We start from the raw sequence: 26,784 nt of genomic DNA on the forward strand, positions 1-26,784 counted from the left end.
GGGAGTCACCTCGGCACAAACATCTGAGCTCGTGATCTGCGACAAAACCTGGTGCGGTTTGTGGGAAAAAAAAAAAAATCACATTCCTTTATTAGAGAAATTAATAGATGGTCATGCACCATTTGGAAAGAGTTTGACTATGCTTAACCAAAAAAGGTGAACGATTCTACAGAGTTACGAGGTGAAAAAGCCACATGGTAGCATGCCGTTCTTTTCCTAATGCAAACGTGTGCACTGACCACACACGCTGCATGTTTATTTTGCGACATGACACAAAAATACAAATTGAAAAATCTTTAAAAACAAGCTGCTTCAAAAAATGTATCCAAACCAACATTCTGTACATTCAGTACTTGCAGGTCTACCCAATATAAAAATCAGTTACACTTCAGAACTGCATGATGTAGACGCTGTTGCCCCCCATCGCTCTCTCTCTCTCACTCTCTCTCTCAAACAAACACAAAAGCTAAAACAAGTGATTACGTCTTAAACATGCCTATGGTAAAATACACACAAGGTGGTAACTCCACCGATTTGAGGAGAAGAACTGTAATGCAGCTCTCGTTTTCAGATCTTGCGTTTCTTCCACTCTGGCTCCTTGTCGTCTTCCTCATCCTCAGATTCTTCCGCTGCAAACATGGGATTCGGCTGAGTCCTGCACGAGAAACGAGAGCAAAGTTTAAACATGTTGCACTAACAGAAGAATGTCCACATCTGGCAGAGTGTTTTCTTTTATTAGCAAAGTTAAGAGAAACAAAAACTAAACAAGTGGGTGCTTTGATAAATGACGACAAATCACGGATGAACTACAGGCCGTGTGGTGAAAAACTGCTCAGAGCTACCGTTACTCCTGGCATGCAGAGGCTTCGAACAGAGTTTAAATAAGATCCCTGGAGAAAGAGATTAAGAATGAAGAGCTGGAAGGACAGAGCAAGAGAAAATGAGACCAAAAAAAAAAAAAGCAGGAATGATTGAGAGAGGGAGAGTTATAGTGAGCGAGGGGGATTAAACCATTCTACTACTTTCATCACTCAATTCCGTACAGTGATTAAAATACAACATCTGGTCCTCGGTGAGTCATGGCATGGATGCTGTACTGGTCATAGAGGATGGAAAAAAAAGAAAGAAAGGGGGGGGGGGGAGTACATGCAGATAACTACAACTCTAGAGCTACAGAGAAATCTCTGGCTCTTACACAGCCAAATCTATCTTTATCTACTGCTGTAAAGGGCAATGCTGACCTCACAACCAGCTCTGTATATTTCAAACAAATTACTTTTCACGGACGCATTTGATTAGCCCCTGACAGAGGCCTGACGCCATCCACCCTGTTGCTGGGGCTGGAGAATTCCCTGATGAGTTCACCGAGACCACCAGTGTGAGTAATTACTGTGGAAGTAGCAGCGAGGCTTCATTAGTGGACAGATAAGTTGTAGGTAACGGCACGAGACAATGACGGTGGTGATGGACGACACAAGAGAAGTTATATATTCGACATGCAATCAGTTTCCAGGTTCTCAGATATCGGCGGAGTAGTATTTCTGTGTGGGCAGGTTACTGAGGTCAGGTGTGTGTACGTCTCCATCCACCTACTTTCTGGCATGATACCTGAGGAAAGCAATTAAGGCGGGCCGACAAAAGAAGAAACAGGATCATTTGTGCATGGAAGTGCTACAATAGCTCTCGTTAGTGTCGACAGTGTCATTAACGCTAGTAGCTCTAAAAGGCTGCACTCTGGTAATGACGGAGATTAAATTACAAGCCAACGCTCAAGCACGCATCACGACGCAAGCCAAGGTGTCGAACACAGGACTGCTCAAAGGACCATGCAAACTTAGGTGACAGGAAATTAATCATATCTCGGCTTCTGCGTAGGTTAAAACATAAAACATAGGAGATTCCAGATCGTTTGGATGGTAAAAGTACAGCGCTGATGAATTTTTAAATTTGACAATTAAATGGTGACAATTAAACAGTGGACACTTTCTATAATCTCAGTCTAATAATAAACAATAAAAACATGATTTTTCTTCAGCAAAGAAAAAATATCTAATCAGGTATATTAAGAGAAGAGATTTCTTTGTGTAATGTACAGAATTAAAGCTGCTCCTTCAAGTTTTCCTCTAAAGAGAGGACAGACACATACATGCTTCTCGGTAAGATGATTTTTTTTCTGTCTTATTACCTTTAAGTAAAAGCGATCACTGTTTACATGTTTATAGCTCTTAATCGTAATCACTGTGGTATACGAGGAATAAGACGCTCATGCCGAAAAACAAAACAAGCCGATATATTTTTCTGGCGTTATTCTTTACTTTCTGTGTTACACGAGTCACCTCACTAATTTCAGCTATTTCCTATTCTTTACATTAAACAAACTCAACGTCTATAATGCAGCAGCTCAACCTGCAGACACGCAAGATTCAACCTGCATCAAATATCACCTTCTAAACACTCCCTGCTCTGACTAATCCAAGCTGGAGTGCTCTGCATGGATCTGCCCCACAGGGTAAAAAAAGATCATTTATCAACAGCAGGGAAGTGTAAATCTCCCCGCTAACACTCTTTACAGAGAGCTGATCTAGTGATCCTATCTGTTTCTGATCAGGCCCTGTCAGGGTGGACTCCGTGTGCCGGCTGGACGGACCACCTTCGAAAGTCGGCTCCTTCATCTGCACCAGTCCAGGTAAACATCCTGCGGTGAGAAAGACGACGGAGGAGAGACAGAGAGATGGAGAGATAGCAGGCTGACAGCTTCTTATCAGCTGACACTAGGGGAGAAAGCATTTTTCACTTCTAGAGGGAACTAAAAGCCGCGTCTTTACCGTGATCCATATGCAGAAAACGTCAATACAAAACCAAGATAAATGTCTGCGCTTGACCGTCGGCCATCCTGCTTTCTTTTTTACTACTTGTAAACAGAACATAAAATTAGGGCTTCGACATCCATTAAAATTCCCTAAGGCTGGAAACTTGCTGAGGCACCGGTTTTATGTTAACCTGAGAGAAAAAGAAATCACCAGGAGGACCGACTGAGCTGTTTTCTAATTTAAGCGTAATTAAATTCAACATAGTCAATCAGCCAACACATACTAGACTTCCTACATTTTCTTCCTTAATGTGCTTAACAAGTGTGGGAAGTTTATAACTAGGCCCAATTTAGGCTTAAATTACACATTTGGCTCAAACTGCGTCGAGTTCAGTAACCTTTTATGTGGTGTCTGCCACTGTTATATGAAAATAGACTAAAGTACAATGCTCAGCTCCAAAAAAACATAATAATCTCCATTCAGACTCACGTACATGATGTGGCAAAAAATATATAAAGAATTTTAAAATTAGAAGAGCTTTGGTTTTAATTATAATTTTATTTCTACTCCAGTGCTGTTGAATTCTCTAATCTGATTAGTCCGAAAAAAGAAAAGAAAAGTATGGCCAGGATACTTTACATTCATTCCCCAAGATTGAGGGCGAGTTAAAAATAAAATGTATGGGATTATTATTTAACATTCATTTAATGCTGAAACTGTTAACCAGCATTAGGAAAAGCTTTCCATCAGAAACCATTAAGACAACATAATCGCTAAACGTAGCATTTATCTAAATAAACGTTTATTCCATTTCCTCTGGAGGACCTTTGCCTTTTTTCAGCCCAGTCTGCAACATGAGCTGTCTCAGGTAGTCCCTCAAACACACACACACACACACACACCCACCGAGCTTTTTAAAACATTCATGCATCCGTCAGCCGAGGCGTGACAACAAGGATGCAATACGCAGGTGCAACCTGACCTGAGTCACGCACACATGCACACACACATCTTTCCCCTCATACACAAACACACACTGGCCTCTAGTTATATCAGGACCTGTCACTGACAATAGCCTCGCGTGTGTGTGAGGGGCCCCACGTTGCCCTTGGCTGCAGTGTTTTTCTATTTTCCTAAGGAAAATTTTTTATCTAATCTAATCAGTCTTTAATCCCAAGCTCTCTGCTTTTACCTCCTGATACAAAAACAACTGGCTGCTCACACTTTGTACGCAGGCGCGACCCAGTAGGGGTTCTCTGCTGCCTCTTGGGCGTGGCGCAGGATGGCCTCGCGGGGGTTGCTGTCGTCTGTCTTGTCCAGAGCGATGTTCTTCACGATGTAGGATGACAGGGTGCCTCCGTGGGCTGCCACGCGACCCCCCCTGCCTGTGTGTCGAAAGCGCAGAGAGGAAAGTGAACATCATGAGGCAAAACATACAAGTCAAAATCATTTGTATAAATACAAATAACAACTTCAATGGCCTTTGTAAAGCGAGATGGGTCAGGAAAACCCAGGCCGTCCCTTCCTCCGGCGCATGTACACACATGCTAAACGTTAAGAAAAACATCCTCCACTCGTTGAAAGGATATTTACGTTATGTTTAAACACGGGAGACCCTGAGACCTGCTGTAGGCTCGGCGATCAGCGGGAATCTCCCAGATATCGTGGCGCTGACTGAGATTATGTTAAAGAAAAGTTTATGGATGTGTGGAGAGAGACTCGTCCTGTATGACTGACAGATTTAGCAGAGCTATAGAGGTTGAGGAAACCGGAGCGCTCACCGTGCCACACTTTCCACACCTCAGCCTCAAACAGAAATGAGAAAAGGAGCCAAAGCCAGTCAGACCTGGTCCTCAGCCAAGTCTTTAATGTAATCTTACAGTATGTTTACTCAGAGCCACAGTCTAGATCCCACAGCAGCCAGGATCTTAAGAAGTGCAGCCAAGGAGTACGAGAGATACTGCAGGGGCCTGCAGCTTCACGAGGGGTTTTACATCACCTGGGCCGGACACGGGCGGCTCGGGCTTGTGGGATTTCACAGGGTCGAGTCGGTCTTTTTCCAGCTGCTTTTTGGTGCTGCGTTGTCTGGCCTCGCGGAACATTGGCAATGCGTGGGCTGAAAAAAAAGAGACAGACACACACATACATGTATTAAGTAAGCTATACAACTCCGTAACATGAGCATAACAAAGATTAAGATAAAGAAACAAAACCGTAAACAGAGCACTACACCCTCCAGCTTCATCATAGCAACCACAGAGAGCTGTAACACTTGCTGTGTTTTTATTTACTTTTGATTAACGTATTCTGATTTCACAAGGTCTCACACACTATCACATGACTGGGGTGGACAGAGGATTCGTGGTTGTGAGGAAAAAATAAATAAATCAGGAGTAGGAAAGATGAAGCGATTTTCCATTCAGGAGCCCTGTTGTCACTGTGCAGTGTTAATTCCTCTCCTGCATGCTACATTAAGCAAAGAGGTTAGTGGTGACACGTTCAACCGCTCTGCCTCCCTCTCCCTCAACAAGCCATCATTCTGCTTCCCTCCTTGAATTTTCCATGGCTATCCCGCGATGCGTCACTCAGCTCAGCCTATCGGCTTACGGCACAGAGCATCAGCGCTTGTTAAATCATGCGCTAAATGTTGAATGCTACTACGGCCACTGGAGAATGTGGTTAATGGGATACAGAGGGAAGTGAGAGTTTTGACGGCGAGGTGTGTGTCATGTGGGCGGAGAGTCAAGATGTGTTTAGGGTTTGTGTGTGGCATGCAGTGACCTGACCGGAGGCCTCATGCCAGGCGCGTGGTGGATGGAGTGACGGACGCTAATGGCATCATGGCTTGCGGGTTAAGGGCCGCGTGAGACAGCAATCCGATGGAAAGCACTCACACACACCATACTGCAGCACTAATGGGCTTGTGACAGCAGTGAATGGAGAAACCCTTCTAGGGCAGCACTATTCTCCTATACTCTTCTGACTATTCTGTTAGTGGAGATGTGAATGTACTCAAAACAATGTGTGTAAATTGTGGTATGTTCATGGTATGTACATGCATTCAGTTTGTGTGTGGTTTGGGCACTCACGGGTGATAATGTAGTCCTGCGTCAGCGTCTCGGCATGCTTCTCCTTCCTCTTGCTCTTCACAACACAAAGTTTGGCGCCCCTTAAAAACAAAAAAACGTCCCGAACAGGAGCACATGAGCGACACTTTCCCTGGGACATAAGGGATGTTTTTTTGTTTTTTACTATTCTACAAAATCTAGTTCTAATCTTTTTCACAAATCTTTTGATGTGTTCTGTCAGGGTTTTTTTGTACTTTGTTTTAGAGCAGTACATATACACTACCAGTCAAAAGTCTGGACACACCTTCTAATTCCATGGTCTTTCCTGATGTTTATTTCTTTCTACATTGTAAAACAATGCTGAAGGCGGCCAAAATACACAATAATGTCGTTTGAACAGTTGATATTGAGATATGTCTGCTACTGATGCTCTGTAAAGCCTTCATAACAGCTCTAATCTGAGGTGCTGTTAATTGGTGATTTCTGAGGCTGGTAACTCTAAATGAACTTCTCCTCTGCAGCAGAGGTCAGTTTTTTCATGTGAGCCAGTTTCATCATGGTGCTTGATGGGTTTTGCAAATGCACTTGACAATACTGTTCTTGCAAAAACTATTCCAGAACACCTGACCTTTGTGTCTTAAAATAACAACTGACTGTTTTTTGTTGTCATTACATATGGATTACTTAAGTCCATGTGTGTTATTTCATAGTTTTGAAATCCCCAGTATTGTTCTAGAATGTAGAAAATAAATCCCTAAACAAAAAACACTGCATTAAAAGGTGTGTCCAAACTTTTGACTGGTCGTGTAGATCTGATTTGTAATAATAATTGGATTTCTGTTTGTCCCTATGTACTTCTCCTGGATTTTTTTAATGCACTGAAACTGTGGGAGCAGAATTATGATGTCATAACCTGCAAGTTAAAAAATAATAATAACACAGAAGTCACGATATGATTTATGTAAAAGAGAACATTTGATGACGGAATGATAAATATTCCAACATCTGACTAATATATGGGCTGAACTGCTGAAAAAACATTTCAAATGTTTACAAATCATAGAATATCTGTAAATCGCACGGCTGCTTGTCGAGCATTGATTTTCCAGACAGGCAGCGTGTGAGGCCCTGCAGTCCTTGCCCTCAGTAATCACCACTAATGGACTCAAACAGGACAGTTTAATGAACGCTTCCATCTGACAGCCTCCCAGCTGGAACTGATGGGACTGCCGGTAGTTGATTCAGCAGACTTGTCCGTCTCTCCCCCCGGTCCTCGCTACTCTATCTGACCCCTGCGTCGAATAATTACTGATCTGAGTCACACTAAACACACACACGGCTAATATTTCTCCCTGTGCAGTAGTGAAGAAGTTGGAAGATGAGAGGAGGGACTCTGGAGCTCACTGCACCTCTGGCTCTTGACTGGGTCGTAGTAGACTTTGGCCAGACCGTTCCCCGTCCCGACCATGATCTGATTCAGCTTTGGATGCCAGAGACAGCGGACCACACTCTGGGGGGAGAGAGAGAGAGAGAGAGATGTGGAGAAAGAAAAAAAAACAGGAAGGAGAGAGAGGGAAAGAACAAAATCATTTGGGACAAGTACAGGAAATATACAGAATGCTGAGGAAAACAGTGATGAGAAAGCTTTAGAATGTAAGCCAGCGGCAGCGAGCTGCTGAGAAACACTGAGCGAGGATTCTCCCTCTCACTAAGCTGTAGTTGACTATATTTGGGCTTTGGGTAGAGGCCTGGATTTCACATTCTCTGTGTGACAGATGGAGGATGTGTGTGTGTGTGTGTATGTATGTGTGTAATAGAGACACAATGACAGTCTGCAATATGAGCAAGTTTTTAAGCATCACAGTGATCTTTTCACAAACAAGAAAGGCATTTTTGTAGCCTGAATGCTTGAATGGAGAAGTAAAACAAATAAACACAACACAATGCCAAGGATTATACTGATATTTACAAAAAATTAAAAAGTAAATAAACAAAATAGCATGTACATATTACGCAGAATTGTCAATCCAAGATGAACTGATGGTTTTTATATCATAAATAGTACAGTATATGACAGAAACGTAGAAAGTTTCCAAAAATAAAACTGCAGCACTGCACAAGAACTGGAGCAGAGTAAACACTTGAGGCAGGAAGGGAGTGGAAAAGAAATTCAGCTTCGCTCTAAACAAGTGCTAGTGGTGGATGGTGCAAGAGAAAGTGTACGGATCAGAAGAGACCCACAGGAGCAATAGAGGGTGTGTGGACAGGGAAAGCTGCTTAGTGTCCAGCTGTTCAGGCCCTCTTTGGCTCGGCTAAGCTCGACTGACCCAGAATAAAGCTTTATCGTCATCCCTCTGTGTCTGCTTGCCATGTGTGGAGGACTACAAGTCAACCTGTGCGCTCCATTCTCCTATTTACTTAACTGCCTGAGCATTTTATGGATTAATATTCATAGACTTGATGACGTCACATGTATTGATCTCATGCATGTTTTGATTTTAGTGCACAATAGGAGAACTATGCATGTGTGTGAGTGTTTGTACTCGAGAGAAACAGTATGTGCTCATTTGAGAGTGTGAATAACTGGACATAAGTCTACCACATGGTAACCAATAGGCTCAACAGGTTTCGCCATCGATGCCAGAGCTAAACAAGCTCATTAATCAAGAGCATTTCTTGTGAGAATACCGCTCCAGCCTCTGACGCACCTCTGCTGGGGCGAACACGGGGCACTGAATCTCCAAATATAGCAGGAGGAGTGCCAGCCACAACAAGCTCCTCAGCCTATTTACTCCACTTCAGGATCACTGTGTACTGCAGCAAAATGAACACAAACAAATATAAATATGACGGCTGCAGTGTCGTAATATGAGAAGTATGCAGAAGCAGAAACGCTTTCTTTTGGCAACCATCAGTGAGCTTGTGTATTCGGAAGAGGGCAGATAGCGCTTTCCTTCGAGTGTGTTACTCTGCCATGTGATGCAGCATGAGCAACAGTTCTAAAATGTGCAGTACAAAGCTCAGAGGATTATTAATCGTGTGTTTATCAGCGTGAGCGCTAACAGGAGTTATATTATGTAATATTCCAGATTACTGTCCATATGAGCAAAGTGCAAAGGTAGATATTCTGCTTAGAGTTGTATTTAATATTAAAACTTTTTCCATTGCACTTTCAATTAGTTAGTAATGTAAAACGCTGTCAACGGAAACAGCAGGAAAAGCAGGATAATGTCGTTCTGCTGAATTTGTCCTGCCCAGAGAGATTCATTAGTGAAAAGCTGCCAATTAGAGAAACAGAGAATGATGAGGCTGTGTTAAATCATGCCCTGATTAACATGAGCATGGCTCTGCTGCTGTGTGATGACCACATCAGCTGGCAGTACAGCTGGCAGCCGCTTTTGTCAGACACGTCTGCTCTCTGTTGGATAACAGACTGTGCTGCGACAAGCCACACCGAGCCAGGAGAAGTAACTGCTTGCCAACCTGCTCTGTTTTCATTCTGAGGCACTTTAGTGGAGATTCAAAAGCCCCTGCGGTTTGAAACGTCCCAATGAAATGCCATTTTTATTCATCATCAGTCAGGTAATCGGATAACGTCTGATCATTCACTCATAAATAAGGAAGAACACGTTCAGTGGGGAGCTGTTACAAGAATAGTGAATTATTTTCAGCAGCACATGCCAAAGTATTTCAATTACATTTTTTGGGGTTTTCACTTCATTTATTAAGGAACGACGTAGCATACTGTTCTATCTATATATAGTCACAGCTAATGTCGTGCACTAAAACAACATAGTTCTCGTTATAGCTTATGTCAGAGCAGCTATACAAAGTCATTCCCTCACCACACTCCCTCTTTTCTCTCTTGCAATCAAAGTCCCTGTGAATTAGCTGCTGCTTTAAAAACGATTTCAGATCGAACACAAACCTGTGATGTGTTACTGCCGTTATAGATAATTAATCATCATAGACAATGATGATCGTCTTGCACTGGATTGGAGAATTTAACAGCTGTGTTATAAAATAATATAAGAACCATGTTGTTGCACTAGTAAATGATGAAACAATATGAGGAAGCTACAGCCTGGATTTGCCAGAATTCTTCTATGAAGAGTCTACTGTGAAAATCCAATCCTTTCCAGAAGGCATTACAGAATTTGTAGGAATTACAGGGGGGCACCAAGGCTTTCTGTATGAGCTTGAATCTCTTCTCAACAGCATGAACTGCAATGCTAGCCAGAGGATAACCTCACCTCAACCTCCATACCAGCTTCATTATATCGCACAATCCACATGGGAGGAGGAGGAGGAGAGGATACGGGTTTGAGGTACGTCAAGTGTGATCTGTGTACTGTAGCTTATGCAAACAAATACACATGTATGACACATGCTGTGAGAATGGCAAACGTGTAGCCTGGATGCGGGCCCCCTGAAAAACCCTCAGGAATTCATCTACCCCACTAACTAACAAAAGGAACGAAGCAACAGGCCAGATAAAGGTTTGAGGCTGTCAGTGATGTTTGGACAAATATTTCAAAAATAATGCTCCGATGGCGGCTGAAGGAAATGTTTTATCATGGCGTCTCCCTCCTTCTGGGTTGTGTCATGCTTGGAACAAATGATGAAGTCAAACATCAAAAGCTAACACACCTGCGATGTATCCTAATGGATAAATTCGCAATGGACAAGCTTTTAGTGGGTTCATGAGGTTTGATTACATTGGACTGTATATAATTTAAGCATCTGCTAAATCCTTCGATCTAGTGACTTGATTTTAAGGTGCAGTTCCACTCTGGGTCCAATGACATTTACCAAAAAAAAAAAATCTTGAATATCAACTGTTGAAAGGAAAAAGAGGTTTTCTTTTAACTGCTTACAGCAAACACTCGCCTTAAGCCGCTCTCAAACCGTGGTGAGAAACTGGACGTCTAAATCGATTTCACACCTCAGGGAAAAATTCTCAGCCAAGAGCGTATTTACTCAAGCCAGCCTCAAAACGTGTTCGCTGCCATCCACCTCCTTACCCAGAGCATGACCCTGCTGCAGGGTTATGTCGAATGTTTATACCCGTATGATTGGTGGCTTTTCCTTTCACAACCCCGGTGCACCACTTCAGAAAGAGACGGCACTTAAATTCTTCAGCTGTCCTGCCGAGAACCTTGGATAAACATGATAAATAGCGAGTTCGTCAGGGTCGCGCCAGGGCAAATCACCCGATAAATAACTCACGGGGACCTCCGAGACATCTATGTGAGTTTACACGACTGTAAAGCCCGTTCCTCAGATCAAGAACAGAAAGGAAACGCCCTATTCTTTTTATTGATGTTAAAGCTGTTGGGTTTGTGGAGCCAGAAATCGAGACAGGTTCCCACCATCGGCGTGTAGATGTTGAAGATGGAGAGCCAGATGGAGGGAAGAGCTTTCAGGGCTGCAGTGTTATGACTAGAGGAGAAGTGATGGGGAAATCTAAATCCAAGAATTGCTCCCATGACAAATCTCCTCAAGAGCACATTCCATCACGGATGGCCACGGGAGCCTTCGAGAGACATTCGTGGCACACGCTTTTGCGCTTTTCACCCAGTTGTCCACAGAGAGAGGTCCTGACAGAGATGTTACACTCACTTCATACCAACACTCAAAAAGAGTGCTGAGAAGAGCTGTCAGGAATTACTTTGTCCTTCTTGTAAAAGTTAAACAGATTAAGAATTCACTAAGCTCAGTCCTTGCATTAAGCATTTACAGAATACAAAAAAGCAACGTCAAGACTGTTGATTCATTCATGAAGCTACTACTAAATGTTAAATATAAATGTAAAAATGTTTGTAAATTACACGAGGAAGAAAAAGCTGGCAGCTGTAACAGGTAGCATGTAGTGAAATTTTTGTATTTTGCAAGTATATTTTGCTATAAATCATTTTAAATTAAAGCAGCATGTTAAATGTTGAGTTAACTGATTAATTCAACAGGTTTGCTAACTAGACATACAGCGCTGTGAAAAGGTTTTTGCATATGTCACACTTAAAAGATTCAGATCATCAAACAAATTTTAATATTACACAAAGATAATGCAAGTAAATACAAAATGCAGTTTTTAAATGATTATTTCATTTATTAAGGGGAAAAAAAGCTGTCCAAACCTACCTGGCACTACATGAAAAAGTAATTGCCCCCTAAATCTAATAAACTGGTTGTGCCACCCTTTGTAGCAACAACTGCAATCAAGCGTTTGCGATAACTGGAATTTTGGTCCACTCTTCTTTGCAGAATTGTTTTAATTCAGCCACACTGGAGGGTTTTCGAGCATGAATGGACTGTTTAAGGTCATACCACACCATCTCAAATGGATTTAAGTCTGGATTTTGACTTGGCCACTCCAAAAACCTTAATTTTGTTTTTCTTCAGCCATTCAGAGGTGGACTTGCTGGTGTGTTTGGGATCATTGTCCTGCTGCATAACCCAAGTGCGCTTGAGCTTGAGGTCACAAACTGACGGCCGGACATTCTCCTTCAGGATTTTCTGATAGAGTGCAGAATTCATGGCTCCATCAATTATGGCAAGTCGTCCAGGTCCTAAGCAGCCCCAGACCATCACACTACCACCACCATGTTTGACTGTTTATCATGTTTGTCTTTTTATTAAATGCTGTGTTTTTGGGTTTTACGCAGATGTAACAGTTGTCCGACTTCAGCTTCAACAATCAGCACAGAATATTTGCCCAAAAGTCTTGGGGATAATCATGATATTTTTTTGGCAAATGTGACACAAGCCTTTGTGTATTTTTTGGTCAGCAATGGCTTTTGCCTTGGAACTCTCACATGGATGACGTTTTTGCCCAGTCTCTTTCTTATTGTTTAATCATTAACACTGCCCTTAATTGAGGCAATTGAGGTCTGCAATTGCTTATATGTTGTTCTGGGTTCTTTTATGACCTCCTGGATGAATCGTCATTGTGCTCTTGGAGTAATTTTGGTAAGCCGGCCACTCCTGGGAAGGTTCACCACTGTTCCAAGTTTTCTCCATTTGTGGATAATGGCTCTGACCGTGTTTCGCTGGAGTCCCAAAGCCTCAGAAATGGCTTTATAACCCTTTCCAGACTGATACGTCAACTATTTTGTTTCTCATCTGTTCTTGAATTTCTTTAGATCGTGGCATGATGTGTTGATCTTTAAGCATGCTTCACTTTGTCAGACAGGTTCTATTTAAGTGATTTCTTGATTCAACAGGTCTGGCAGTAATCAGGCCTGGGTGTGTCTAGTGAAATTTAACTCAGCTTTCTAAAATAATGTGCTTAATCACAGTTAAGGGGCAATTAATTTTTCACGTAGGTTAGTTAGGTTTGGACAGCTTTTTTTCCCCATAATAAATGAAATAATCATTTAAAAACTGCATTTTGAATTTACTTGCATTATCTTAATGTAATATTAAAATTTATTTGATGATCTGAATCTTTTAGGTGTGACAAATATGCAAAAGATTATAAAAACAGGAAGGGGGCAAAAACCATTTCACAGCACTATATCAGTTATTATTGTCAGATTTCCTTCCTCCTATTCACATTGATTCTGTTATTTATCAGGAAATTGTTATTTATAAGTCTCCTTAGCAAGACTGTATAAGACTCTTTTAATAAAAAAAATGGAACACCTTTGATATGGAGAGACCCGAAATTGTATTGGACTTTGTGATTAAATAATGGTATTTTTATGGCATTCATATCTGAATGCAGTGAGAATATTACACTTTAATTTACTCTGAAACACCAGCTGCACTAATAAAAAATGTCTCATTCACTGCTTTTACTTTGGCAGCATCGTAGCTTTATTCCTAACGCTGTTGAATGGATCTGCCATGTGTTTTCTTTATCCAAACTACTTCAATTTGTGCTTTTAGATTCAAGTTCATATAAAGCTTCCATGTGCGGGCTTGGTGTTGTGTGTGAAATCAATGGCTTTATTAAACTGCGTGGTGTGTGTGGAGGAGCATGAACTCTCCGGGGAGTCAGATTACGGTACAAGACCGGAAAGGGGCGGGACATTTGCGTATTCAAATGGGATGAATTTTTATTTATTTCTCTATCTATTTTTACAGGTTTATTTGATATTAACATGATGAATGTACAATGTGCTTAATTAGGGTGAAATTTAAACAGGTTTATTGAGTTAATTTGATTTTATCCATTCTGTACATATTCTATGAAACTCAGCACTCAGAGGTGGCTCTAAAAACTTCATAAATTCATTAGCTAGCTAGTCAAATCTCCACTGCATTGCTCAGCCTCAAAAAGCAACAACTAATATAACTCAGATAAAGCGTATGTAGAAAACAAATTATGTGCATTAATAAAAATTAATGAATAAAACTAGTTGAACTTTTACCTAGCCATAGCCCCTCATTACACATTTGAGTCTATTTATCCATTCTGTGTCACTGACTGTGTCTTGTACTAGCATTAGAGTTATACACAACAATCAATAAAAATGATTTTGACTATTTTCCGCTGAATTTTTTCGGGGGCAGTCACACTGTTGACCGATGTTACTTCCCTAACGTTAAAGTCAAATATAAATCTATATTTTTATTCACAATAATGAACACAAAACATTGTCCATTTACATTGACGCAAAGCAAGAGAACTGCGTCAGCAAATGTTTCAAGCAAAAAGAGAAAATATTATTAAGATAGAACATAGAAGAAGGGGGCGAGGCTTCAGTTAATGATGAAGGGTTCAAAAGGACCTGTGCGACTGTCAATCATCCCAGATTAATGTGCTGATCATTTACATTTTACTGTGGAAAAAAGACCATTCTTTTTATATAGCTGAAATAAATGTGTGCCTATAGTAATAAATAGTCCCAAAGTTACATTTAACAACCCATCAATAGTTTTGAAAAGACTCCTTTCATAAAGTGAGAAGAGTTTTTTCTTTCTCTGATTGTTGGACAAATTAATGACAATTAAAAACACACACAAACACTGGTGACCATTAACTGAATCTGCTTGACTGCCTGCCATCTATGAATTAGATATGAGCAATTTGTCAACCCCCTGAAATAAACAGAGAATTACACATGAACTTAAACTAACATTTAAATCTATTAGCCCTGACCTTTTTCGCCACTGTCCACTCAAGATGTTGTTTTTGGGAGATAAAAGGTTGCCTACAGAACTTTGGACTCAGGGAGGATGCATCATCTTGATTGCATTTATGGAAAAAAAATAAGTCAGCGCTTTGTGTATACAGTTGGCACACTCACCGCGCTAGCCACTTCGATCTCGTATACTTTCTTGAAGGACTCTCTGTCAAAGAAGGCCAGTTTGCCGTTCCCTTGGTCGCGCTTCACTGAAGTACCCGTCACCAGGAGTTTATCATCAGGGCTGAAGCAGCAGTCTGTCCTGTGCTCAGACACGAGATAACACACAGCTTTATCAGCGATTAAGTGCTTTATTTAAAGCTGCTTCACCAGGTTTATCAACATGCAAGGATAACATGGTGAAGGCATCGTCTGGGAATATTCAGGCTTACATTGGGAAGTATGAGCACAACCCTGTGGCAACATTGAGAGGTTTCTTGAAGTTGCGAATGTCCCATGTCTTCAGAGTGTCATCCCCTGCAAACACACAAACAGAAGAAAATGTCAAGATTGAGAACAGTACTGAATGCCAACATGAGTAATTTGAACATCAATGCAGAGAAAAAAATATCAAAGACGTTCCTCTCTCTCTCATGTAATTGAGAGCGACGGGAGGGGGGACTGAATAAGATCGATTGTGTTAGCGTTTGAATCAGAGTCAGTGTACGCTATAGCAGCGAGGCAGCCTGTTCTGAGGTCAGAATTCACTTGGATGCGTCACGTCGAAGGTTGAGTAACGCTTGGACTGGGGATCTCCAATCGCTGACTAAAGCTCCAGGAGATGAACCCAAGCCAGCTGGGAAGTGCATGCTCAAAGGAAGGCCTGTAATGCAAGCCAAAACCCAAGCGAGTGTGTCCATGTCAATCCTGCCAGCCATCCTCAGAGCTGCATGTCACTTTGGATTCAGAGCAAAGAAAAGATCTTTATTTTTCCCCGAACAATACAGCTTTGTAGCTGGGGTCAGACGTTATAACCCCAAGGTTACAAATGGTTAGGGGTGAAATAGCAGCATTTCTTCCCCTCGGACAGCGACACTGACGATGTGTAGCTTATCTTACCTCCTCGTGAAGCGAGCGTGGTTCCATCGTAGGAGAAGGTGAGGCAGGAAGTGTCCGAGCCGACAGCATGGGCTTGGCGGCAGTGGAACTTGGTATGAACCTGGAGAGACCCATAAAGAAAAAAAAGGAAACATTTGTAAGTAAATAAAATCCACCACCCACATTTCTCATCCATGAGTGTGTGTAAAACATGTGGTGCACACACTTTCGGAGACTCAATTTCCATTATCAGTCTTCCTGCCAAGCCACTTTTATACTATGTGAAGAATTTGCATTTGCTACTTTATTCTCTTTCATGCTCAGTTACTCCAAGTGCTCATGAGATTTTTATTTACTGCAGAGGAAGAAACATACCATACTTGACTTCCAACCAGGAAATGTTTGGACCTCAACAATTTCACCACAGTTTTGATGTAAAAGAGTATTTGATTAAAAAACATGCATTCTTATTCACATACGCCACCAGATTTCCATCATCTTGTTAGCGTTACCCTTTCAGCATTACATTCTAAAAGTAAAAATACCAACCTTCTAGGAATCAATATAACTAAAAAAAAAAAAAAAAAAACCCTGAAAGTAATAAAATGATCCCATGCTGGAATGGAGTGCAAAGTACTACTCTTTGGTGTTTAAAGTATTTTTACTGCTGTAATCATTTGTACTAAGGACTCTGTATCCCAGATGTTCTCCTGAAGGAGGAGATGGCAGCTTAGACGTCCCACTTAACAGAGCTATGAAGAACCCGATGCTCTGCCAAAGCAGAGTCACAGTCCAAAAATCCGTAGAATGTGCATTTTATATCTCGGTCAAAGCTGAACTCGAGCCACTTCCTTATCATTCCAAACGAGCGTGGGATCTAAAATTACGAATGCTTTCTAAAAGCAAAGTGTCCACCACAATATATAAGGGTGTTTGTTTTTTTTTTTTTGCTTTACCATTTCACACACAGGAATAAGGGGGTCTCGGCACTTTTTAATTAAAATATATGTCTGTTCTTTTTTATTAAAAATAATGTTTAAAACACCTACAACAGCACACACAGCCCCACCTTCTCATGCGCTTTGAACCAGAAGAGTTCATAAGCAGAGTTTCTACAAGACACCCATCTTAATATGTTAGGTACAATAAACATGAAAAATCCCATCATGCAAGTTTCTTGCAATGATTTGAGTGAAAGAAATAAAAGAACAATGTTGTTTTTTTTTTTTACCATTACTGGGAGTTGTTACTACTCTGATAAAGTGCCACTCTGTGCATAGGCCTAAGTGCAGCAATTTCAGAAATTGCAGCTTTATTCCATGATCTATACTTACAGTTAAAGATGTGGATACAGTCATTAAACTATGTGACATTTATTGCTCTTCTGTCATGTTTTGTCATTCACTGATGCACAGAGATAACAGTAAAGCCTGATGGAAGGAAATGAACACGAGTTGAACTGTTAATCCAAAACAGGCAGTAAAAGCCTCTATTCAGACCCATCAATAGCACTGCAGAGAAAAGGACTGCAGTGTCACATGTAACAGGATGGACACGTGCCTCACACCACACACGTCATTTCTCCACAGAAATGGAGATAAAATCTATAAAAGCTTGCTAGAGAGGCTTCATTCACAGGAATTCTCCTTTTTTTTGTATATTGTAACATGAGGACAATGTCATTAGTAGAATGGTTAATAGAGCACTTTCCACTCCAGACTTGGTCTCCAAAATGACTAAATAACCAACAAAACTCATTTTCACATACCACCAGAAACCAAATCAAAGCTACTTTCCAATACATATGCGTATAAAACCCATGTCAGCTGTAAGTCATTAACACTATTCTAAAAACAAGGAGCATAATAAGCTCTTTTTGTCCACTTCTCTTCTCAGCACACAATGAAGCACTAACCGAGGACCACGTCCAAGCAGGTGTTCACAAGATGGGCCGAAAAATTCACTGATCGGCTTCTTATCACCTATCTGTTTAACGTTACAGACAAACTGTGACAACTCCATCAAGGAGCTGATGGAAATAATAATCCAAAGACACATAATTAATAAAACCTGCTGGGATATGTTTTGCAAAGTATGTGTGAAAAATAATGATTTTTGTGATAGAGAAATATTGCATTTTAATTCGTCTCTTCTTGATGTGGCAAGATGCACTAAGCAACATGGCCAGGCTGCATACATAACGTGAGAAGACCAGAGAGGAAAATGGCTTGGCAATGAATAGACAATGGATAGTGGATGGAAAAATAACCACAATAATTGCTGAGGCAAAATGAAATAAAAGCCACTAGCTGTACCCAAGAAGAGTTTCCAGTTGGTTGTGTTGGGTGCAGTGATTTGGAAAAACAGGAAAGTGATCTCCTCTATATAGAGAGGTTTTCTAAAACAATAGTTGTTATATGCTACATTAATTAACATAATCTTTAGTGGAATCCAAAATTTATTCGAAATTTGCACTTTGGTTTCCCACATTACCCACAATGCCATTCATTTACAGGCTAACAGTGGCACCAGTTGGATTTAGACCAAATTTCATGCTAATATTGGCAGATATCATGCGCTCGTTATCTTGCAGATCACTAATTACTCAAGCAGAGTCTCTGCAGTAACTCAGGGCAACTCCATCACATACCTGCAATGCGATCTGGAGCTTTCTGATAATGTTTTCATTACTTTCACATCGGATTAAACATTTTTGGAAATCGGTGAGAAACAAAGCACTTTAGTTTTATTTGGCCTCCGTTCAAAAATAAATACTGGATTTAACCACTTTTAATAAAGCTCCTTAGCACCAAAGATTCTTAAATAGGCAACTGTTCAACTCAGTTGCGAAGGGAGGAGTGAAGCAGGGGTGAAGCAATTCAGGGTGATGTCCTGGAGTACAGGGTGATAGGAGTGCAGTCTTCTGCATATTCACAGGACCAGAAAAGAAGTCATTATCATGGACCGAGGAGATAACACTGCTTCACGCAACTTAAGCTCCATATTACATTCCCTAGCGCTAACACTGCTCTTTGCCAGACCAATTTTCTCTCGTCTAATTGGTCCGTGTTTCTCCCCCACTCTGCTGGGATCTCGTCGCCAAGCTGAAAACACTATCTGTCTGTCACCACCTGCTCAGTGCGTTAATGGAGCATGGCTGTGCTGATTACTAAAAGCTTGCCAGGCCCACTTCATTCGAATTCATTCATGACGACGCAGAGTGTTAAATTAAGAGTGCGTATTGGCTTCTTATCTCCGTCAACTTTGGCACGTTCCCAACAATGTTTTCAGGAACTGAAATTTCAACATATACTACTCCACAACTTCACAACATGCAAGAACAGAGCCTAAATTCTGGAATTCAGCGTAGGCTTGGTTTTGCAGGTCAGATCTGTATTCAACATGGCCAAGAAACACAGTTTACACGCTAACTATTTGTTACAAACAAAATAAAAAACAAAACAAAAGAAAAACAAAACAAAAAGTCTAAATCAGACACACGACTTGTTTTCAATTACTATAAAATCTCAAGCATGGCCCAGTCTGCCTGTGCACCCACGCAACAAATCAGATAGATTCTGAAGCTTGTGGCCCCAAAGTGTACATCTCCATGAACCGTAGGTGAGGCCCAGAACATTCTCCAGTTTCAGTTCTTGGCAATGGATTATGTGTGACCCTGCAGCTCCTGAAGGTCATTTGAAGCTTTGAGGGTACATTTGGTCATGCAGAGACATTTGGTAGAGGTTTGACAGAAGAGCCCTGAAGGAGGAGATTTGATTAGGGTTGACATGACATATTCAGCTACCTTCCCTTAGGCCATATCATTTCTACCAGAGTTAAGGAACTGGATCTGATTTTGGTCTGACCAAGAATCCCAATTACTGGGGAACCAAAGGCAACCCTCCGACCTCTGATCCAATCAACTCTAGCATCTGAACAGGAATCAGCCAGAGCAAATTTCATGCTCTGACACGTCTTCTGAATAGTCATGAGGGAGACAGCTTGATTAACTTCAAAATTAAATCAAAATCAAAGTTAGACTGTTAGACTCAATATAAACTACTGCCTTTGTATTTGCTATAACAAGTTAAATAATGAATTTGACATTTCCTCACTTAGTTACTGCAAGTTAGGCATATAAAGACACTGAGATTTAAGCAATGACTGGAACGTGGTTCTCAATCCAAAACCAGAGTAAATGTTGGTCGGCCAAAACTCAGGCTCTGACACAAAGTTGGAACGTCTCCTTCGTTTTTATGACTTTGCCTTGAGAAAACTTTTCAAGTGTGAGCAAACTTATCCAGATGTTCTGTTAAAAGGAATTCGGTCAATACTCTCCATCACAGCAGGAGGAACACAATCAAATCGTGAAACAGCGATGTTTGCTGCTTGTCAAAAAGCCTTGTGTCATTCCCATTGCACATGTCTGAGACTTATTACTTTATTTAGAATTTATTCCTTTGATTACACGAATGGTATCAGCTGCTGGGCCTTCAAGCTGAATGGTGTCTTAGGAACGAGAGGAATGTGGGGAAATATGGTATGGATGGGATTGAAAGAGAAACTTCTGGATCTCTCTCACACACACACACACACACACGTTCCAGAAAGCTTTTAAATGACTGTGTGCATATGTAGTGGCTTAGATTCTTGCATGTTGCTGACTGAGAAATAGAAACAGCTGCTCAGGGATTTACATTCAAGACACTTGGTCCTCTGATTCTGGATATAAGTTGGTCAATGAAGGGGGCATGATAGAAAAATTCACAAAGGAAAAATAACAGTGAGAAGGAATTGAAGGTTAGTCATTTATAGCTGTTGGTTTACTTGAATTTTAGAGGGTGATCCTGAAAGAACATGCTGAAATAACATGAATGTAGAGCGCATGGTTCAGGGAAATCTACAGCAGGAAAACTCTGGAGGGAGTACAAAGTCTCAAATTCCAAGCCAGGGCTGTTTTACTATAGGGTTGGTTGTAATTTCTGCAACCAATATATTTCACAGACAATAGACTTGACACCTTTAACGGTTTGTGCTTGGATAAGATCTTTCTCAGGCTATGGGATGCATCCAAGTCTAGCACCTCCTTTTTGATGAAAACAGATAAGGTCTATCGTAGGTAAAAAAAAAAAAAAAAAAAAAAAAAAAAAAAATAGGAAAATGAGGTAGTCTCTGTGAAGGAGTGGGTAAAGGGTAATGGGTATTTTCCCCAAGGAATGGTCTATCAGTGGGTACAGTTTCAGCCATGGATTTACTGTAAACACCAAATTTGTGCATGCAGAAGTAGTTCTTCATAAGACCCAATCGAGTATCAGAATTGTGGAAAATGCTGACTTTCTATATGTTTTTTCTGTTTTGATCACTGATATTTTTCATCACATTAACAGATGACAAAGCCCATACCAATACAGTGAATTTGATTCGTCATATTCAGCAGCAGAAGCAGACAAATACAATTCCAGACATATGGCCCTCAAGTAAAATTGCTGAAGGAATGACCTTTATTATAAACACTTATCGTAAGGCTTAGGTCCATGTGAGTTTCACTTCATCATTATTAAGTGACAAGAGCATTACGTGCAGGTAGATGAGGAACTCAGAAACTTACCTACCGTATATATATTTACTCTCCAATACTTGGTTTCAGTTTGGTGTCAAACCTTCCCAACAGGACCAATATGTCAGTTGTAGAGAATAATCTGCACATTCTAAGGAAAAATATTCAATGCTTGCACAGTCCATAAAATATTACAAACAGGACAAACTTGAATGGGACTAAAACATTCATTACTAGATGCAATTACATGGAAAATTATTTCAAACCGAACAGGGCTTCAGAGGATCGGTGTCAGGTACCAGCAGATGCCCAAAGTTTGACTGTTGGTATTGTACTGAAAATGAAATAAGTCTCTAGCTTTTCTTGAAGAACTCGCACGTTTCTTGTAGACACTGTAATAATAACAAGATGTTTTTGCTGTCTGATTTGAGAGCGCAAGTCAGATGAGAATACATTGCCTAGAAACCATTGGAAAGCAAATCTGGGTCTGTGGATTGCAGGCAAAGGACAAAGAACAAACAAGTGATCAGAATTTGACTTGAGTAACACTAAAAGAATCATTGAGATGAACATCAAAAAGCCAATCAAATGCAGCAATACCCATGAGAATACGTGTCTACCCCAATAACAGCAAATGGCACATGACCGAGACCAATGTTATCCGGCAAATTGAGATTGTCTGCCTGCATGTTCAAGTTATGAGTAATGGTTGAGGAGGGTAAGCCACTGGCTTAAGGAAAAGATCTCATCTGAAGTGGGATGTTATCATTCAGCACACAGTTAAAACGTTCAAGGAAGACACTTCAAGTTACTCTAAGCTACTCTAGATTTTTAAAAAAGAGAACTTTAAAACCAGGGAACATCCGTTTTCAGTAAGGAATGCAATTCAGTTTTCACTTGCGTTATCATGGCTTGTGCACAATGCAATACAAGAACTGCACATTTCAATGCAAGAATTAACTTCGGAGCTTTTCATAACGCTCCCATTCTTCATGACCTTTAGAATGTAAAGGGTGGGCAGTGTGTCTGGACCACATCCTAGAAGATGGGGCATGGGCCAAAGCTGGGACCTTAAAGAAGCAAGTTGTTATTGTAAGCTGCTGGGGAATGCTGGTTAAATATTTAGTTTGTAAAAACAACCTGTAATAAATTAAAAGTCCTTCATCCAACCTCTGTGGGTCAGCTGCTGCAGACAGATGCAGCTGAGGTTCCAAGATCAGAGCCTGGCAGTCAAGACCACTATACATACTTGATACATACTGATTGATGGGTATTTGGCAATTTTTTTTTTTTAAGTGCAAATTACAGTAGCAGATCGTCACATATTTATCATCAGTCATTCAGACATCCCCTGCCCTGTTCAATGGGGCACAATCACAAGGTGACGAAAAGGTTCAGAGGCTAAAACTGTCTTTGGGCAAATTTGATAGCATGGACGAATAACACATTGTGCTGCCGACTTACTTATTCTGTCTTTGTCCATAAAATGCAGGAGCCGAGCCAAGCAGCCAGGAATGTAAGACACCTGGGGACATCGTCTGCTATCTAAATAGAAATAACTTACAGCCATTGACTTGGGGTTCTGCAGAGTGTTAAAGCTGAGCTCTTAATTCCTTCTTAAATAAATAACACTGGAGGTTGAGCCTAAGGTGGCGGAAAGAAAATTCTCAGGAAAAAAATCACAAATCCAGTCAAATCAAGCTAGGTCATTCCTCTTTTGAGGTGCAACAAGGTAAAAGAGAAATGCATGAAAAGCTAAAACCAAAACAGCAACAGAAATATGAAAGCTCGCTATATTTCCCTACTTAAATCCGACAGTTACCTTTGTTATTTTTGCAAATCCTGTATAATAGGCCTGGTTTGCACTATATTTTAACATGAATAACATTGTAATGTGATGAAGTTTTCAGGTATCACGTTTGAGTCCATTACCTACCCTGCTCTACATGGTTGCAAACAAAAAACCTGTCACTTACGGTCTGTAAGAATGCTGGCTACATGCAGGCACCATCATCCACATTCACACTGACTCAAAATTAGAGAGAGAGAGAGAGAGAGAGCTCTGCATATGCTCTGCATTTACTGCTTGCTACCAATTAAGCCCATATCCAGTCTAAGCCTTTGTCTTTTTATAATAATAATCTCTTTAGACATTTCAACTGAACATCAATTGCAGTCACTTTGTGATGAGAAAACCTTTTGGGACATTTATTTGGAACTTAAAGTTTAATGTAAACATTGCTTTAGTTACACACACACACATTTTCTACCAAAATATCTAATCAATATCTAAGTCCGTCATTAGTCAGGTTGCAACAAGACAGCCGGGAAATGAGTCTGTGAACATCTAGGAGTGTCTAACCCTTACAAATCTGTCTGTCAGATCCCCCAAGAGGAGACATCACGTGGTAATTTCCAGCTGTCTTCGAACACTGAGCAGAACTTTGAGGTCAAGGTTTCCTAGGTTGGGAGATGATGATAGCATGAACTCCACAGAGAAAAAGAGAAGATCTGTGTCTGACCAATGGTCTGGTTTCAATGCCACAGCTCCTTTACAGAAACTGCTGCAGACACTCAGTGTGACTCAGATGCCAAAATATACAAGCTGAACATCTGAGTCAAAAAAAGGAATTTACAGTTTGATTGAGTGTAATAAGCTACCCGAACTATAATTTGCCCTAGAGGTTACCTCAACATAGCTCTTTTCAATCACAACACTTCAATAAATATTTTTTCCATGAGATGGCTTTTTATCATACCTTTCAAATGCATGACTAAAAATACATACACACAAGCTTCTACAATCTTTCTGTCAAGCTTTCACCCTGTCTGCCTGCAGCTTGATTACATAAACTGACAAGGTGGACCCCACCACCCTGCCAAAAAAAAACTTTTATATTCCCCCAGGTCCAATGGAGTTCACCAACACTGGCGTTATGACAGCATACCTTCCATTGCTCTCTGGGTCATGCTCTGAACCGAATACACACCACCAGTCCACCCTCAGGGTTGAACAAAAGGCACAGATCCTCAAACGGCCCCACATCTGCTGAAAGACCAGTACACAGCACAAGTCAACTCTGACCGCAGTCTCTATTCATCCATGTCAGGCCTGAGACTAGGCAGGAGGACACCCAGGCAGCTTATTTACAAAGGAGTGCTTCCGTAACCTCTACCTTCCTGCTTCCTAATACTACAGGCCTGGTAAGTGTCACTGGCTGCACTAAACACTGACCCTTTGAGGTACCGGTCAAGACATTTGCTGACCTCCTGTTCCCGCACGCCAGGATTGGCACAACTTCAGCCAGAATTTTACTGCATTTTATATTTTGAGACAAAATATTTCCTGGCAAAAAGGGAGGAAAGGGCAGCCCATCTAGGGCAAGAATCCAAACCACTTAAACGTCCAGCTGAGAAGTCATAAAAACAAAAAAACGACTTCAAATTATCTATGCCAATTACAACTTTAGAAATAGTGGAGGACTCACACTTAAGTTTCTGTCCCAGATCTGGATTGTGCCGTCCTGGCAGCCAGCGGCGATCAGCTTGCCATCTCGACTGTAGGTGCAGCAGGTTGGGGTGACTCTCTTGCCCTGCATGGATCGAGGCTTGAATACTGACTTGTGCTTCTTATCATTGTTCAGGTCCCAGGTCCGCACAGTCCTAATAAAATAAAAATAAATAAATAAATTTAAAAAAAAAGAGGCCAAAGAACAATTATACACTGCTGAAATAGACACACCTTTAAAAAGACATTTGAAAGTGCATGTTTGACCCTTCAGAAATTCAACAGCTGTAAGTGTACTACTGAGTGGATGCTATTAGTGTTGGATAAAACTTTCGCTACTGTGAGTGCTTTGTCCAGTTCTTAGCCCATATTGCTGAAATATTCCATCAACAATGAGGAGTCATAAAAGAAGAGAGAGGAGTAGGAGAACGCAGGGGTACGGTAGATCAGCGTTACAGGCATATTCGGAGGTTCCATGAAATTCCAATTTTCTTCTCTACAGCTGCTGAATACATTACAGATGTTAGGGGAGGACAGGAGAGGGGAAAAAAAGCAAGAAATAAAAACATATCAGCCTTTCTTTACCATTGGGGAATCTGCAAAAAAAAAAAAAAAAAAAAACCCTGAAACTAAATGTAATGCAATTACCAGATAGCAAAGGTTGCTTTTTAGTGCTTACACACCTGATGCGCCTGGCTTACGCAGCTGCCAAAACGCAAACAAGCAAAAAGGAAAAAGTTGGTGCTCAAAAAGGAAGAGCAGTGCCAGTTGGGCTCTATTTAGGTCAGACCACTGGAGAGTATGCATTCTGACATGATAGACAGGGTACACGGACAGAGCAAAGGCAGATGGAAGGAGAGTAGAATGGGTCATAGGCAAGCTGTCTTTCAGGAGTCAAAGACAGGTTGTTCCAGCTATCAACCAACATCTTTTTACCTTAGTTACAAGAACAAAACACTTCATGAGGTCATGCTTTGCTAACAGAAGTGAGCTCTTATAATGCCTGTTTGTTTTTTTCAAAAAGACAACCTAACCACTGACTTCAAACAACTTATGCAGGAAAGAGGAGACACATCAGGAGGAAAGGGCTGATGGCAAGAGGTCATGGCGAGTTAACCCGTTCAAAGATGAGGCACACCAAGCACAAAGGACCAGCAGGCTAAGCATGTCCAAGTACTTCTCCATCCCACAGTCTGCTTTAACTAGCTCTGACCCCTGATGTCAAAAGGTCCTGAATGCACTGTAAACACACTGATAGCCACGATGCAGGCCAGGACTGGATTCCAGCACACCTACATGGTCATCATGTTTAAACAAAGGAAAGAAATGTCCGAAAGCCTGTCTGAGGATGATGGGAAATTAATCACACAACAGACATCTACTGTGACCTGTAAACACTAATGACAATAAACTAAATTAACAAACCAAAAACAAACTGCAAATTTGGAAACCTGAACGCAAGCAGCAAATTCAAAAACACAACAACAAATTCACAAATGTGACAGCAATATCAGAACCATGAAGACATCAACATTAAGTCTAAACTGAAAGGGAAGGTCAGCTAGATGCTGAATGACTGCGGTATACAGTCTGACTGATTGTGGAAAATGAATCTAGGTTGAGCAATACTAGTCACAATAATAAGAAATTGGATAAGAGAGAAAAATGTATT

General features: G+C 41.0%; 1 protein-coding gene across 2 annotated transcripts in view; it reads right to left on the reverse strand.

The window, feature by feature from the left end:
* Positions 1 to 208: 208 nt before the first annotated feature.
* The window catches only part of LOC131366691 (WD repeat-containing protein 70), a 38,453-nt gene continuing 11,877 nt past the window's right edge, over positions 209 to 26,784 (reverse strand). For both annotated transcript variants that reach the window (XM_058411373.1, XM_058411372.1), the window contains exons 10-18: positions 25,093 to 25,267; positions 16,069 to 16,168; positions 15,402 to 15,486; positions 15,133 to 15,271; positions 7,288 to 7,388; positions 5,900 to 5,979; positions 4,810 to 4,926; positions 4,033 to 4,195; positions 209 to 655 (exon numbers count right to left, since the gene is read on the reverse strand). In XM_058411373.1, coding sequence (XP_058267356.1) covers positions 568 to 655; positions 4,033 to 4,195; positions 4,810 to 4,926; positions 5,900 to 5,979; positions 7,288 to 7,388; positions 15,133 to 15,271; positions 15,402 to 15,486; positions 16,069 to 16,168; positions 25,093 to 25,267 — 1,048 coding nt within the window. In that variant the 3' untranslated portion in view covers positions 209 to 567. The remainder of the gene's footprint in view (positions 656 to 4,032; positions 4,196 to 4,809; positions 4,927 to 5,899; positions 5,980 to 7,287; positions 7,389 to 15,132; positions 15,272 to 15,401; positions 15,487 to 16,068; positions 16,169 to 25,092; positions 25,268 to 26,784) is intronic.

This window comes from Hemibagrus wyckioides, linkage group LG16, assembly GCF_019097595.1.
Source record: "Hemibagrus wyckioides isolate EC202008001 linkage group LG16, SWU_Hwy_1.0, whole genome shotgun sequence".
Classification (NCBI taxonomy): Eukaryota; Metazoa; Chordata; class Actinopteri; order Siluriformes; family Bagridae; genus Hemibagrus; species Hemibagrus wyckioides.